At 33.1% G+C, this 13,553-nt stretch overlaps 3 protein-coding genes and 2 pseudogenes across 8 annotated transcripts; all 5 read left to right on the top strand.

Moving 5' to 3' along the window:
- The first annotated feature begins 926 nt into the window (after nt 1–926).
- Nucleotides 927–1,907, top strand: LOC149881294 (E3 SUMO-protein ligase ZBED1-like). Its single transcript, XM_090067967.1, has one exon. The coding sequence runs from the start codon at nt 927–929 to the stop codon at nt 1,905–1,907; it is 981 nt and encodes a 326-aa protein (XP_089924093.1).
- Nucleotides 1,908–1,943: 36 nt separating this feature from the next.
- LOC149881293 (E3 SUMO-protein ligase ZBED1-like) lies at nt 1,944–2,779 on the top strand (annotated as a pseudogene). The gene has a single exon (XR_016445333.1). The product of XR_016445333.1 is annotated as an E3 SUMO-protein ligase ZBED1-like (transcript).
- Nucleotides 2,780–5,765: 2,986 nt separating this feature from the next.
- On the top strand, nt 5,766–6,427 carry LOC149881292 (uncharacterized; annotated as a pseudogene).
- Nucleotides 6,428–7,347: 920 nt separating this feature from the next.
- LOC149881291 (zinc finger MYM-type protein 1-like) lies at nt 7,348–8,823 on the top strand. Its single transcript, XM_090067966.1, has one exon. The coding sequence runs from the start codon at nt 7,348–7,350 to the stop codon at nt 8,821–8,823; it is 1,476 nt and encodes a 491-aa protein (XP_089924092.1).
- A 1,167-nt stretch (nt 8,824–9,990) lies between these two features.
- On the top strand, nt 9,991–11,944 carry LOC145194377 (rhodanese domain-containing protein CG4456-like). Of its 5 annotated transcripts, XR_016445988.1 has the most exons (5): nt 10,107–10,623; nt 10,758–10,920; nt 11,297–11,375; nt 11,494–11,535; nt 11,684–11,944. XR_016445988.1 is itself a non-coding variant. In XM_090069775.1 (4 exons), exons 1-3 carry the CDS (start codon nt 10,293–10,295, stop codon nt 11,349–11,351), a joined length of 549 nt encoding a protein of 182 aa, XP_089925901.1. In that variant the 5' UTR covers nt 10,107–10,292; the 3' UTR covers nt 11,352–11,375; nt 11,705–11,944. The 5 variants fall into 5 exon arrangements, 4 of the variants coding, with proteins under 4 accessions (XP_079928137.2, XP_089925901.1, XP_089925900.1 ...); XM_090069775.1 differs by lacking the exon at nt 11,494–11,535 and having other exon boundaries at nt 11,705–11,944; XM_090069774.1 differs by lacking the exon at nt 11,494–11,535.
- The last annotated feature ends 1,609 nt before the right edge of the window (nt 11,945–13,553 follow it).

Raw genomic sequence — 13,553 nt, 5'->3', positions numbered from 1 at the left:
ATATATATATATATATATATATATATATATATATATATATATATATATATATATTAGGGCTGCGGAAATTAACGATTAATTAATCGATTAATCGCTAATTTATTTAATCGATTAAAATTTCTTTAATCAGTAATATTTCGATTAATTTTTGCCGGTTTTCCGTTACTTATTTTTTTTTTTTTTTTTTTTGCCGTATATATATATATTTACAAGTTTCGTAATTTATAATAGTAATATTTACAAGTTTCCTTAGTCAAAATATATAAACGAGATTATAATTATAATTAAAATAGTACAGACAGGACTTCAAGAAGATCGTACTGATCTTATCACGAAGCCCTTACAAGTGAATAATATATATTATGTTCAATATAGGTAATATATTATATATTAAGTACAACTAGTTGTATTAAAACTACTCGAATATTAAAGTTAACTTTAATATTCTTCAATTAGAATAAACTCAAGATTACCTGTTTCTCTTATATTATATTTATTAACGTTATTTATAAAGAAATTATTTGTGAAGTGGTATGGTACTTGGCCTAATTTAAATTTTAGCATGAACAATATATTTTGATATCTGTTAATTTGATAAATGTTAAGCATAAAAATTTATAAAAAAAATTTATCGTTTTCATATAAATCATTCGCAAAGAAGTTATTTTCAGTTTTAAAAGTTTTAAAAACGTCTAAACGCAACTTTTCAAAATCAATTGTTTCAAAGTCATTAGCCATGACGAAAAAGAATATTAAATTTAGAATTTTTCAATAGAATTCGATAAATATAAAATTAATTTTGAAAGCGCTTATCTTGAAAATCTCGACTAAAAATTTTGTCATATTTTAAAATACTTACTGACCTGGGAACATTATCTTACATTTCTATATCCGTTTCTAAAGTAAACAAAGTTTGTTTTGCAAATATGGCTGCGGCAACTAATGAAAGCAACGTTTCTGTCAAACATTTAACTGGAAAGTTAAGCAAGCATTTTGTTTTCAAGTTGAATGCTGATGGTAAAGTAGACGAAGGTGACAAAATATACTGCGTTCACTGCAATAAACAGTTTGCTTTCCGTGGCTCAAACACATCGCTGACTTATCACCTTCAGCACAAGCATCCTCTGAAATATCAACAGGTTGTCGACAGTGAACGTAAGATGACCCCTCAGATAAAATCAATCACCAATTTATTTACGTGTCAGTCAAACAAGCCTGTCAGTGAAAAGGTCTCAGCCGACCTGAAGGTGGTAATAGCTCATTGGATTGCCAGTTCTAGACGTCCAACAGCAATTGTAGAAGATGCTGGACTAGAGACGGTGCTTCGTATTGCCCTTCAAAACCAGACTTATACTTTGCCCAGTCGCCGTACAATCGACACTGTCATTGGAGAGATGTACAATGAGAAGTTGAATGAGCACAAGAAAGCTCTAGAATGCATTCATAGTATTGCTCTAACTACTGACTTTTGGACCTCCACCAACAATGAATCGTACTGTGGGATAACAGGTCATTGGATTGATTCTGAGTGGAAACTGACGTCTGTCGCTTTAGCTTGCATAAATGTTGAAGAAAGGCACACTGCTGATAATGTTGCCAGTTTCTATGAAGAGTTTGCCGCAACGTGGAACATTGCTGAAAAAAATAGCTGTATCGTAACGGACAGTGCACGAAATATGGTTGCTGCTATAGGACGGACGGATTACAGCCATATACCGTGTATTGCTCACTGTCTTCAACTGAGCATACTAGCAGGTTTGAAAGCAGCTGATTCATCTCCTATTCTGGCTAAATGTCGACAGCTAGTTGGACATTTTAAGCGCAGTTCAAAGAATACATCAGAGCTAAAGGCCAGCCAAGCCAGTACCTCTAACAGGTCTGACGATGTGAAGTTTCAAAAATTGTAGCAGGATGTACTTACGCGGTGGAACAGTACCTACCTAATGTTTGCCAGATTGCTAGAAGTGAAAGATGCCATTAAGCAGTATCATATTGACCATCCCGAGAATTACACTGGAGATAAACTAAGGGAGTTGGACTGGGAGAAAATGTCAAAATTTGTCTCGGTATTGGGTCCACTTGCAGATGCTACTGAGTATATTGGTAGTGAACAGTATGCTACATGTTCGGCTGTACTTCCGTTTGAAGCATTTTTGCGCAGACTTCTGCGGGTTAATGATGACGATCCAGGGTATATAGCACGTTTCAAATCTGCAACACTAAATGACTTCTCAGGTCGCATTGAAAACATTGATGCATTGCCAACGTTGCAAATGGCTGTGGCATTAGACCCACGTTACAAGAAACTCGGCTGTCTCTCAAGAGAGAAACGTGAAGCAGTTTGGACAATACTTTCTAATGCATTTCGGGTGTACTGTAACCAAAGACAGAGAGCTGAACGTGAAACTACTACCAGCACTGGCGAGGCATCAGAACCTGTGCGTAAGAAACTGAAACTTACTCTGTTGGTCAGCGACTCGGAATCGCAATCCTCATCAGATGAATCACAAACAGTACATGGCTCACTGGCTGAGCTTACACGATATCAAGAAGAAGGTGTAATTCCAGAAACTGAGAATCCCCTCATGTGGTGGCAACTGAACAGGCATCGTTACCCTAACCTGAGCAGTTTTGTGCAGACAATTCTGTGTGTACCTGCCACTTCTGTTCCTTGTGAAAGACTGTTTAGTTCGTCAGGGTACATTGTCAACAAACTGCGATCTTGTCTACTTCCAGAAAACGTTAACTCCTCGTTTGTTTACGTGACTGGCTAAAGTGATGCCTACTTGTACTTGTCAATTAAACTGAATACAGTATAGCAGGCATTATGTGTCTTGTTTGTTAACGTTTGTGAATACTGTAGTTAGTTAACGTTTACCGATAACAACTTCACCTCACCAGGTGAAAAGCAGGTTATTCTGTCGACTTCAGAATTAATCGAAATTAATCGATTAATCGATTAAAATTTTAGACGATTAATCGAACAAAAAAAAATTAATCAGTACCAGCCCTAATATATATATATATATACATATATATATATATATATATACATATATATATATATATATATATATATGTATATATATATATATTAGACGAAAGTATTTAAAAAAATAAAAATGAAACGCACGTATCCATCTGGTGCATCAAAGTTAAAAATCAGTAAAGTAAAAAAAGCGGCTCTACAAAAAGGAACGCAAACATTATTTGATGTTGGAATTACAACTACTCCTAAAACATCAGATGCCCTTTCCACTAGCTCAACGAAGCAAAAATATGACGGTAGTATCCAATCTTCTGTTTCTGGTAATAGTGCTGGCAGTATAGAGAAATTAGCCACTTTTGAAGACTGTCAAATTAGTGGTAGTGATAATACTTCTACAAGAAACACTAGTGATGGACCAGCATTGTTGCAGCCATTTGACATTGGTGAATTTGAAACAGAAAATTTCTCCCCTTCTCAGCTGGAAAAGTTTGTCATGGCTGGTCACATTCCTTTCCCACTGGATATGCCAAAAGATAATGGAAATCATATATTTCCAATGTCAGTTTTGAAAAGTAGAATGCCGAATGGGGAATCCTTCTCGCGGGATTGGCTTGTATTTAGCCCAGCAAAGACAGCATTGTTTTGTTTTCCATGACGATTATTTTTACCTAGAAATCAACTTCCACACATGACTTCATCCCTTGCAATGATTGGAGGATGGGGATATGAAAAGAAGTGGAAGAATCTCATCAGTCGAATTCCTGAACATGAGCATTCGAAAACCCATAAACAATGCTACATTCAGTGGCGTGAATTGGAAGCTCGAATGAAAACTGATCAGTCAATTGAACATTTGATGAATCGCCAAATTCTCAATGAAGCCGACACCTTAGTAGGAGAGAATTGCGAGTTGACCCGGACAAAAATAGTATAAAGCTGAAACTTTGCACAGAGGAAGTAGACAGTCTCTGGATGAGCGTAAAAAAAAGCCCCGTTGATTACGCTACGGGAACATCCCTTTTGGGGCAAATTGGGGCAAAAAATAGGCTAATTTTGACAACATCAAAATATCATTAATTATATATCGTTAAATTGAGAATTTTATGCTGATCAATATTTATATAAGAACTATGACTTGAAAGCAATTATTTTTTAAGTTATTTACGTTTGAAAAGTGTAAAAGTGTTAAAAGTGAATGCCGCGCAAAACTTCATTCGATTTTTTGTTTTCAAAAGAAAATTTTTACTGCGAAAAACTTAATCATTTCTTTTGTTTTCATAAAAAAAGTTTTCAATGAAACATTTTGTATGAATGGATAATTTAGTTTTACTCCGAAAAAAGGTTGCGTCTTATTATATTGAAACTATTATATGGAAAAGTAAAACTTACAAGTTAAACGTTACGTGTAGTAAAAGTTTTTACATTTGAAAAAAAAAAAGAATGGATCTTGTACATGTACTATATTACTATCATAAAGGAATTTTTAGTTGCAGAGAGAACTTGTAACTGGTACTTGCATCTTCAAACAATCTCAAAAACGCTAAACTTATTTGCCGCATCAGGGCATTTAAACTATGCCAAGTGCTCCAGGTTATATTTGCAAGAAATGCAATACCTTTTAGAAACGAATCCATGGTTACATCAACAATTTTTAGATGGTCATCACGCAGTCCGCCGATCTGAAAGGTATTGGGCTGGCCTATCTTCTGATCTTGTAATAGAGCAAGAAAATGTACGCAACCTATGGACAATGAGCATCTGTTATTCTGCAAGTGTTCATGAAGTAATGCATAAATTATCTGGATTTGACATCGGAGTTACGGAAAGCAATAAAGAAATGGGTATTAAAAGATTAGTATGCGATTATGAACATTGTGAGTTGTTTTATGACTGGTTTTCTGTAAGAAATCCATTCAATACTGTCGATAGAAATCTAAATTCATTATCTACGGGTCTTGTATCAGTCAATGGTGAAGATCTTGTCAATTGTGACGAGGCTGAGAACATAGGTGTTCGTCTACAAACATTTCTCAACGGCCTTAAGTTCAATGAAGCATAGTTTAAAAAGAAGAATGCATTTTTTTCTTTAGATGTTTTGATCAATAGCGTAAAACTAGACAAACAAACTGATTGTTGTGTCGATCCAACACTCCTTTTTAATAGACTTGCAGCAATTGCAGAAAGAGAGGATGACGTTGAACTATATTTTGATTATGAGCTTACTCATCTCCCACACCCATTATTTAAAAATAACCTAATGCTGAAAGCAAACAAATCATCTTTGCGCAAGGTGATTCTTCCTGACGACGAAATTAAAGCAAGTACAAATGTCAGTTTGTGAAAATATGTCCTTGATGGAGGTTCCTTACTCCACAGAGTTCTTTGGAACAAAGGTATGAGGTTTGTAGAAATTGTTGAGACCTACATCAGCTATATAAGAAAAAATTATGCCACTACTTATATTATATTTGATGGTCATGATAAGAAATCTTCAATTAAATCTAATGAGCACATCAGAAGAAAATGCAAAGGTTCTTCCCAAACTCTTGTTATAAGAGAAAATAATCAGGTTCCGTACTCACAAGAGCGTTTTCTATCGAATTCACACAACTAGGCACAATTAATTTTACTTTTGTCAGATTACCTTAAACGAGATGGATATGAAGTATATATTTGCAAAGGGGATGCTGACACGAAAATTGTCTCTAAATCGTTGGAAGTTGCAAAGGAAATTTCACCATGCATTGATGTTGCTGATGATACTGATATAGCAGTTATGCTAATGTATCGTTGGAAAGATGAATTAAAAGAGATTTTTTTTTATCAAGAAAGAAAGAAAAAACTCTGGAGTATTAAAGACTCTCAATCTCGAGTAATGGATTTTAAAGAACATCTGTTATTTGTTCACGCATGGTCAGGATGTGACTCGACATCTTCAATACTGGGAAAAGGAAAACCTAGTTTTTTAAAATTACTGCAAAAGTCCAATAATATACAATCAGTATCTGAAATTATTTCGGATTTCTGGGCAACCAAAAAAGAAGTTGGAGAAGGTATTTAAAATATAAACAAATGGTTTGTGAAGGAATTATTAAGCCAGAAAAGTTACCACCCACAGACCGTGCTGCTTATTTTCATGGTCTTAGAGTTCACCTACAAGTTGTTGAATGGAAAATGCTAGATGAATCTTTCAACTTGGATCCTAAAGAATGGGGATGGAAGTTAGATAATGGTTGCCTTCTTCCAATACCAACAGAAAAAGATGTGGCACCACCCAATATATTAAAAGTGATTCGCTGCGATTGTAAAACTTCGTCAAGAAGTATGTGCGGAACTAATATGTGTTCTTGCAGGAAAAACGGATTAAAATGCATGTCTGCATGCGGTGGCTCTCATGGGCAAGGCTGCAGTAATAAAACGGTAAATTTTATTTTTTAAATATCCACATAATCTTCTTTAAATATTTTTGTTTTTTTTGGAAAACAAATATTTTGCATTTTTAGGTTTTTGAAATTGAAGAAGATTCAAGTGATGAAATTGAAAACGAGAGAAATTTACTTGATGATTTGTTTTGAGAAAAGTAAGATATTGGACATCTAATTTTAAAGAAATTTGCATTCAAGTCTTAAAGTTATTTTAAAAGAATATATTATTTTCTAATTTTTTCCCATTTAAAATTGCGCACAGACAAAAGTTATATTATTATGTTTTGAAAACAAAAAATATAACATTTTAACGATTTTACACTTTTCAAACGTAAATAACTTAAAAAATAATTTTTTTCAAGTAATAGTTCTTATATAAATATTGATCAGCATAAAATTTTCGATCCAACGATATAAAGTTTATGATATTTTGGTGCTGTCAAAATTGCCCCTTTTTTGTACCCCAAATTGCCCCAAAACTGATGTTCCCGTAGCGCAATTAACGGGGCTTTTTTTTACGCTCATCCAGACACTGTCTACTTTTTCTCTGCAAAATTTCAGCTTTATACCATTTTTGTCCGGGTTCGACCCTATTTTTCGCTAATTCTCTCCTACTACCTGGAGAAAAATCTTGGAACGAATCTTTGATGTGATTCTGTTTCTTGGTGAACGTGGATTGGCTATTCGTGGAAAATCTGACCTAATTGGAGATTCTCATAATGGAAATTTCTTTTGATTGCTGGAACTGATTTTGCATTATGACCCAATTCTTAAGGAACATGTGATAAAAGTTAAACAATCACAGGACAAGGGTCAACGTCTTCAGGTGCATTACTTGTAAAATCGTTCTCAAAATGAATTCATTGGCCTTTGTGCAGCTGAGGTTGCAGGCAAATTATAGAAGAGTGCAAGTCTGCAAAGTTTTTTTCAATTATGGTTGATGCCACTCCTGATGTGAGCGATACTGAACGTTCGTTTGTCATTCGATATGTACATGAAAAAGAACCTGGAAAATTTTTAATTGAAGAGCGGTTTTTGATCTTTGCAGATTTTGCCAAGAAGACTGGATCTGATATTGCGGAATTAATTCTGGAAACATTAGAAACATTAAAAATTTGTTTTGAAGACTGCCGTGGCCAAGGCTATGACAATCGAGTCAACATGTCAGGAAAATATAAGGGTGTTCAAGCAATCCTACAAAAGAAGAACCCATTGTCTGTATTCTCACCCTGTGGTTGTCATTCATTGAATTTGTGTGGACAGAATGCTGCCTCAAGCTGTACAGATGCTGAGACTTTCTTTGGAACTGTTCAAACCGTATATACGATCTTTTCTGCTAGTCCGCAACGCTGGGAAATATTGCAAAAGAGACTTCACGGTGTGTCTTTGCATGGACAATCAGGAACACGATGGACTGAGAGACTTGACAGCATTCGCCATTTCTATAATCACTTGAGCCAAATCATTGAGTCTTTGAAAGAAGTTAAGAGCTTGAATCTCACGCCTAAAGCAAAAACTGAGATTAGAGGTGCCTTAAAATATATGAGCTCCTTCAAATTGTTTCTCATGTCTGGAATTTGGCTGAAAGTTCTAACATTGATTGACCGCTGCAACCAGGTCATTCAGGCAAGAAAGGCAACTATTGATATTGAGGTGGAAAATATTGAAGCATTGATTGGTCAACTCAAATCTGTTCGGGAGGAATGGCCTACAATTTTAGAAGAAGCCAAGTTAGTTGCAGGTGTTGCAAAAATCAGTTCTAAATTTCCAATCCACAGAAAAGTGAAACGCAAAAGTTTTTTTGGGGAGCAAATTAAAGGAGATGAACAAATTACGGAATTAACAGAAGCAGAATCAGGAGAGGAGGCAACATTTCGGAGAACGGTTTTTTATCACATTTTTGATTCTGTAATTGGTGGACTTACTGCACGTTTCACAGCAATTCAAGAAATCCTTTCTATATTCTCTTTTTTGTGGAAGTATCAAAAACTGTCTGAAGCAGAAATCAAGAGTGCTTGCCCACATTTTTCGCAAAAATATTCTTGTGATGTAACCGAAAATGAACTGACTGAAGAATTCCTTCACATAAAACAAATTCATACTGCAAACTTTGGAAAGAAACCTCTTGCCCCATTTGACTTATTAAACAAAAATTCTGAAATAAAGCTTGGAGAACTCTTTAGAAATAGAGTAATTGCATTGCGTTATTTTGCTTCAATTTCAGTGACAGTGGCTTCAAGTGAGCGTTCATTCAGTAAATTGAAGCTCATCAAGAATTTTTTGCGCTCAACTATGGGACAAGAACGAACAAGTGACCTCGCCATTTTGAGTATCGAGTGTCTATTAGCAAAAAATATTGATTTCCATGATGTGATTGAAAAATTTGCCAAACAAAGACAAGAAAAATAATATTGTAAGAAACAACAGCTGGACTATTTAATTATACTTATATTCCAGTAATATAATAAAAAAAATTAAGCAGGCCTTTTTTTTTTTTGGAGTAAAGGGGGTGGGCCTTTAAACTGAAGGATGCTCGGGGCCCCCAAATCCTGTGCACGGCCCTGGGAGCAGCATCGTATTTTATCTTTGTATTTATTTAAGAACTTTTTAAATATAATGTACTATTGCATACATTGTTTTCATTTAACTACCAGATTTGACTCTAGAATATTCCATCCTATATGGACATTCTATATTATTAGCATATACTATAATACGGTTGAATCGTATTTTATGTACGTAAACTAAAACAGTAAAAAGCGCAACTTTTTCATTACGTAATAAAAAGTAATTAAAAAGTTCTTTTGTTTTCGGATTATTTTTAAACAAAAGAGCCTGCATAATTAAGAATTTCACAAAATTTTAAATTTTATTTTAAAGAAAAGTTTTAAATTGAAAATATTTGTAAAATGGAAACAGTGTCTTTTATTTAAAAAACTGTAAAATGCCAAGACCTCAAGCATCTCGTATTATTGTTCCAGATAATGAGTTAGGTTCATTACCTTTTTAATATACAATCTTACCTCATTAGATCGTCTTTTATCAGACCTAATGGCTAAGGTCAAATGAGGCTGGCCTAGACCGGTGTGCTTGTATTAAACTAATACTTTTCTTTTTTTTCTCGCCCGCTCTTCAAAAGGGAGGCAAACTCAGGGTCGACGTTCTTCTGGGTTTTCCCTGGAGAGGAGTGAGCAGTTTGCAAGGCAGTTGCTGGAGGACTTAAAACACTACAATACCTCGTCTTTTATCAGATAAAAGTTCGGTCGCAAACAAGGCTTTAATTTAAAATGAATTTCTTAAACTAGTCATATTGACTTAGCTAGTTTGAATAAATTTAAAAAAAAGAAAAAAAAAAAAAGATAAAATTTAAGAAAATGATAATGAAGAACTTTTATTGTAGAAGTACTCAAAGAACGTGATTTAAAAACATATTTGAGGTTTTTAAAATTGTTGCATAATTATTGCATAATTATGCGCTTTTCCATTACGCAAATTTGCGCTTTTCACTGTTTTAGTTTACGTACATAAAATACGATTTAACCCTATAATACATATATGTTAACATATACTTTAAGCAAGTTTTAATTTTATCAAAAGAATTCGACTAAAAAATTCGATTGTAAAAGATTCTATTCAAACAAATTACATTAAAAATCGATTCAAAATAGTTTCGACCAATAAATAATTCGAGTACCTCATTCTTTTTTTATTCGGTTACTAGATGTGACGCGAATTTTTATGAAAAATTGTTAACTATTGTATTGTTGACGATTTCGAATTATATCCTTTTTACTTCGCTATATTGTGAAGTCATAAGCTTTAGACTGAATGATGTGGCTGCACTGCGCAATGCCTTTAAATTTGATTAAACTCTAAAAATGCTACATAATTTAAGATTGGTTACAAAATGTTTAATCAAAAAGCCAAGTAGTTATAATGTGATATTAACGTCAAAAAAGTACTTTGCAGTATATTCTGCAGCAACGCTAACACGTTTAACGAATGTAAATCAAGGCATCTTTTGTAATGCCAGTCAAAAATGCTGTTTAAAGTTTTTCTCTTCCTCTTCCTTGGATTTGGACGCATATGAAATTAATGTTGATGTGCTAAATGTCGATTTAAAAAATAACAAAACATATTTGGTTGATGTAAGAGAAAGGCAAGAAATTAAAGAATCTGGTGAATTGCCGAATGCTATTAATATACCATGTAAATATATCTATATTAGAGACATATATATATGTGTGTGTGTGTGTGTGTGTGTGTGTGTGTGTGTGTGTGTGTGTGTGTGTGTGTGTGTGTGTGTATATGTATATATAATCATTCTGATAATCTCATTCCAGTAGACGAACTTCCAGTGGCTCTTCAGTTAAATGAAAACAATTTTAAATTAAGATATGGTACTTTGCCACCAAAAGATGATGGAAGCAATTTGGTTTTTAGTTGTCGGTCAGGAAGGAGAAGTTACCAAGCATTGATGCTTGCTCATAGTATGGGATACATAAAGTAAGCTATTTGTTGTATCTTATGTTATACTAAGTAGGTTATTTAATTACTAAATAATTTCATGCGTTAAAATCACACTTAAAATTTTATTGACTGGTTTAAATAAAATTGTGATGAATATACCCAGATGTTCTTGATGATCTGAAAACAATTCAAATGAGGTTTGAATCAAAAGTGAACCCTTCTATTACTAAAAGCTTGGTAGTAAGTAAATAATTAAATGCATGAAAGTAAGAGCTAATTATACTCAGTAAAAAACTTTCTTGAGTTTTGGAGGCTGTTAATATTTAATTTGCTGCACACAAATAGGCGTATTGGTTTGAAACTATTTAAAAATAATAAAGCTATTAATTAATTTTTTATTTATATTTTTTAGTGCAAAACATTTAAAAGGTGGCTACTTAGCATGGACTGAGAGATTTTCAAGATAACACTCTTTTTGTTTGAAGTTTTATGTAAATACTTTTTCCATTATATAATACATTCTAAGTTTTAAAATTGTTCAGTTTGATTCCACTGGTATTGGGAAATGTGCTTGATTGCTTCAAAACTGATGTTTTCTAACAATTGTAGGTTGTGATCTGTAAAACATTCATGAAGTTAGATTATTTTAAAGTATGAAAAAGTATTTTTGCTGTTCATTCGAATAAAAACTAGCATTTCAAAATTATTCTTTTTTTAAAAAAAATTTTTGTGTAGTGTTGGTATTTTATAAAAATAAGTTTTGGCAAACAATTATTTTCTTGATATCTCCTTTGATTAGCTTTATTATGATCAATGTCAGGATGTTTATGATCAACGTCAGGATGTTTATGATCAAAATGTCAGGATGTTTATGATCAACGTCAGGATGTTTATGATCAATGTCAGCATGTTTATGATCAATGTCAGCATGTTTATGATCAATGTCAGGATGTTTATGATCAATGTCAGGATGTTTATGATCAAAATGTCAGGATGTTTAGGACAACTTTTTGTTGTAATGATTGATTGGGTATTTATCATGAAATATTTTGTGTGCTGACTTTTTGTGATTTTGAACGTTAAAAAGTACGCTCACAAATGATCATTTAAGAAGCACAGGTGAAATCAAGAATAAAAGTTTTTCTGAAATTTAAGATTACATCTTGCTCAAAATCCAGAATTTGAGGTTGGAATGCAAAGTGCCATTTTCTTGGTTACAAAGGATCTTTTAAATGCCTTAACCTTATTTAAGTTTTTAAAATTTTTAAGATTCTTCAGATGCTTTTCAGCTTTGAAAACTGTTCATATCGTGCCTAAGATTTTATCTCTCATTTTGTCTATCATTATGATAAAATTTTTGTCTAGAAAGTATAAATATAAACTCAGCATATCTACTTTGTATATACCATAAGTGTATTGTATGCAGTGCCTACTAACTAGAGGTGTGGTGGCAATTACATAAGCTTACAAACGTGCCTTAACTAAAAATAATGTAATAAAATTGTTACTTGGTTTTTATGAATGCTAATAGGCAAGTTAATTACATTTGGTTATTGGAAAAAATGTGATTTTAATGCTGGGTGTAATGAGGACAAAAAAAAAATTGACCATAATAGAATTGCAAGATAGGTAAGTGATCAAGAAGACTACTGATTGATAATAGCACTATTCTGGAGCAGATTGCAGCGTTTTTAAAACATTTCGTTTTTAGTTTTTTGACTCTTTTAGGTGTAAGTCTGTATCAGTAAACAATAGAATTAAGAATAAACATATTAATGTAAAATAGTCGATGCACGTAGAAATTAATTTTTAATAAAAAGGTTTCATTTGAAATTTTTTATTTGTTACTGGCAAAAAAAAGTACAGTTTGAGAATTTTTCAGTTACTTGTTTGTTCTCAACCGAAATTTCGGTTCGATTAATAACAAAATAAATGCCGCTGAGTCAGAAAGGTGAAAAAAGCGGAACATTTAACTACGAGCCACACCGTTAACTTTTGCTGTTTTAAACGCATAGAGCTCTACTTTAGAAATCTTCAGAAAACTCGACTTATTTTAAAAAACTTATATAAAAATTTGAACAACTTGTTTCTATTAGTTGTTAACGGAAAAAAACAGTTTCTGTTAACCGTTGTTAACAGAAACGCCTTTTTGACCTTCTATTAACAGCAGTCGAGGAGCCTTTTTTACGGAAGTCATAGTTTAAAAACTTTGTGGACCTCTGAGTTAACTCTAGCCAAAACAGAGAAGTCCAGTAGGTTAGGGTCTAGGAGGCCACACGGTTTTATTACTCAATATAACTATTCTGCTGTGTGTGGGTCTTTCTTGAAGTGTGGTAAGACCTTTATCTTATATAAACTCATTGAGTCTGGATGATTGACCAGGGAGAACTTTGATTTCCAAGTTGTTGACATAATCTAGACAGAGTACTGTAGTAAAGTTAACACCGAAGGGTGTGACAAAATATTACAATTCCATTTTTTAAATCAAATTTTGGTAGAACCAATTTGTAAAATTGATACAAACTTTGTGGAAATAGTATATGAACAAAATTGAACAGTCTAACTTGTTTTCGCTTATTCTCTTGGATCTATAGGTCTATAGACAAGATCTATAGACCACATCTACAGACTGTCTGCGATTATTTTAAGGTGACCCTGAAAAAAATTTT

The sequence above is a fragment of the Hydra viridissima genome, unplaced genomic scaffold, assembly GCF_058129835.1.
Source record: "Hydra viridissima isolate aposymbiotic clone 2 unplaced genomic scaffold, HvirCarnegie_v1 scaffold_12, whole genome shotgun sequence".
Taxonomy (NCBI): Eukaryota; Metazoa; Cnidaria; class Hydrozoa; order Anthoathecata; family Hydridae; genus Hydra; species Hydra viridissima.
Note: the sequence above shows the minus strand (reverse complement) of the source record. Positions and strands in the feature narration are given on the sequence as shown.

Excerpts from the sequence above, each read along its gene's own strand:
- LOC149881294 (XM_090067967.1), top strand. The coding sequence starts at position 927 with ATGGCTGCGGCAACTAATGAAAGCAACGTTTCTGTCAAACATTTAACT.
- LOC145194377 (XM_090069775.1), top strand. The coding sequence starts at position 10,293 with ATGCTACATAATTTAAGATTGGTTACAAAATGTTTAATCAAAAAGCCA. Across the intron at positions 10,624-10,757 it reads GAATGCTATTAATATACCAT|TAGACGAACTTCCAGTGGCT; the intron begins GTAAATATATCT and ends ATCTCATTCCAG. Across the intron at positions 10,921-11,296 it reads CATAGTATGGGATACATAAA|TGCAAAACATTTAAAAGGTG; the intron begins GTAAGCTATTTG and ends TATATTTTTTAG.
- LOC149881291 (XM_090067966.1), top strand. The coding sequence starts at position 7,348 with ATGGTTGATGCCACTCCTGATGTGAGCGATACTGAACGTTCGTTTGTC.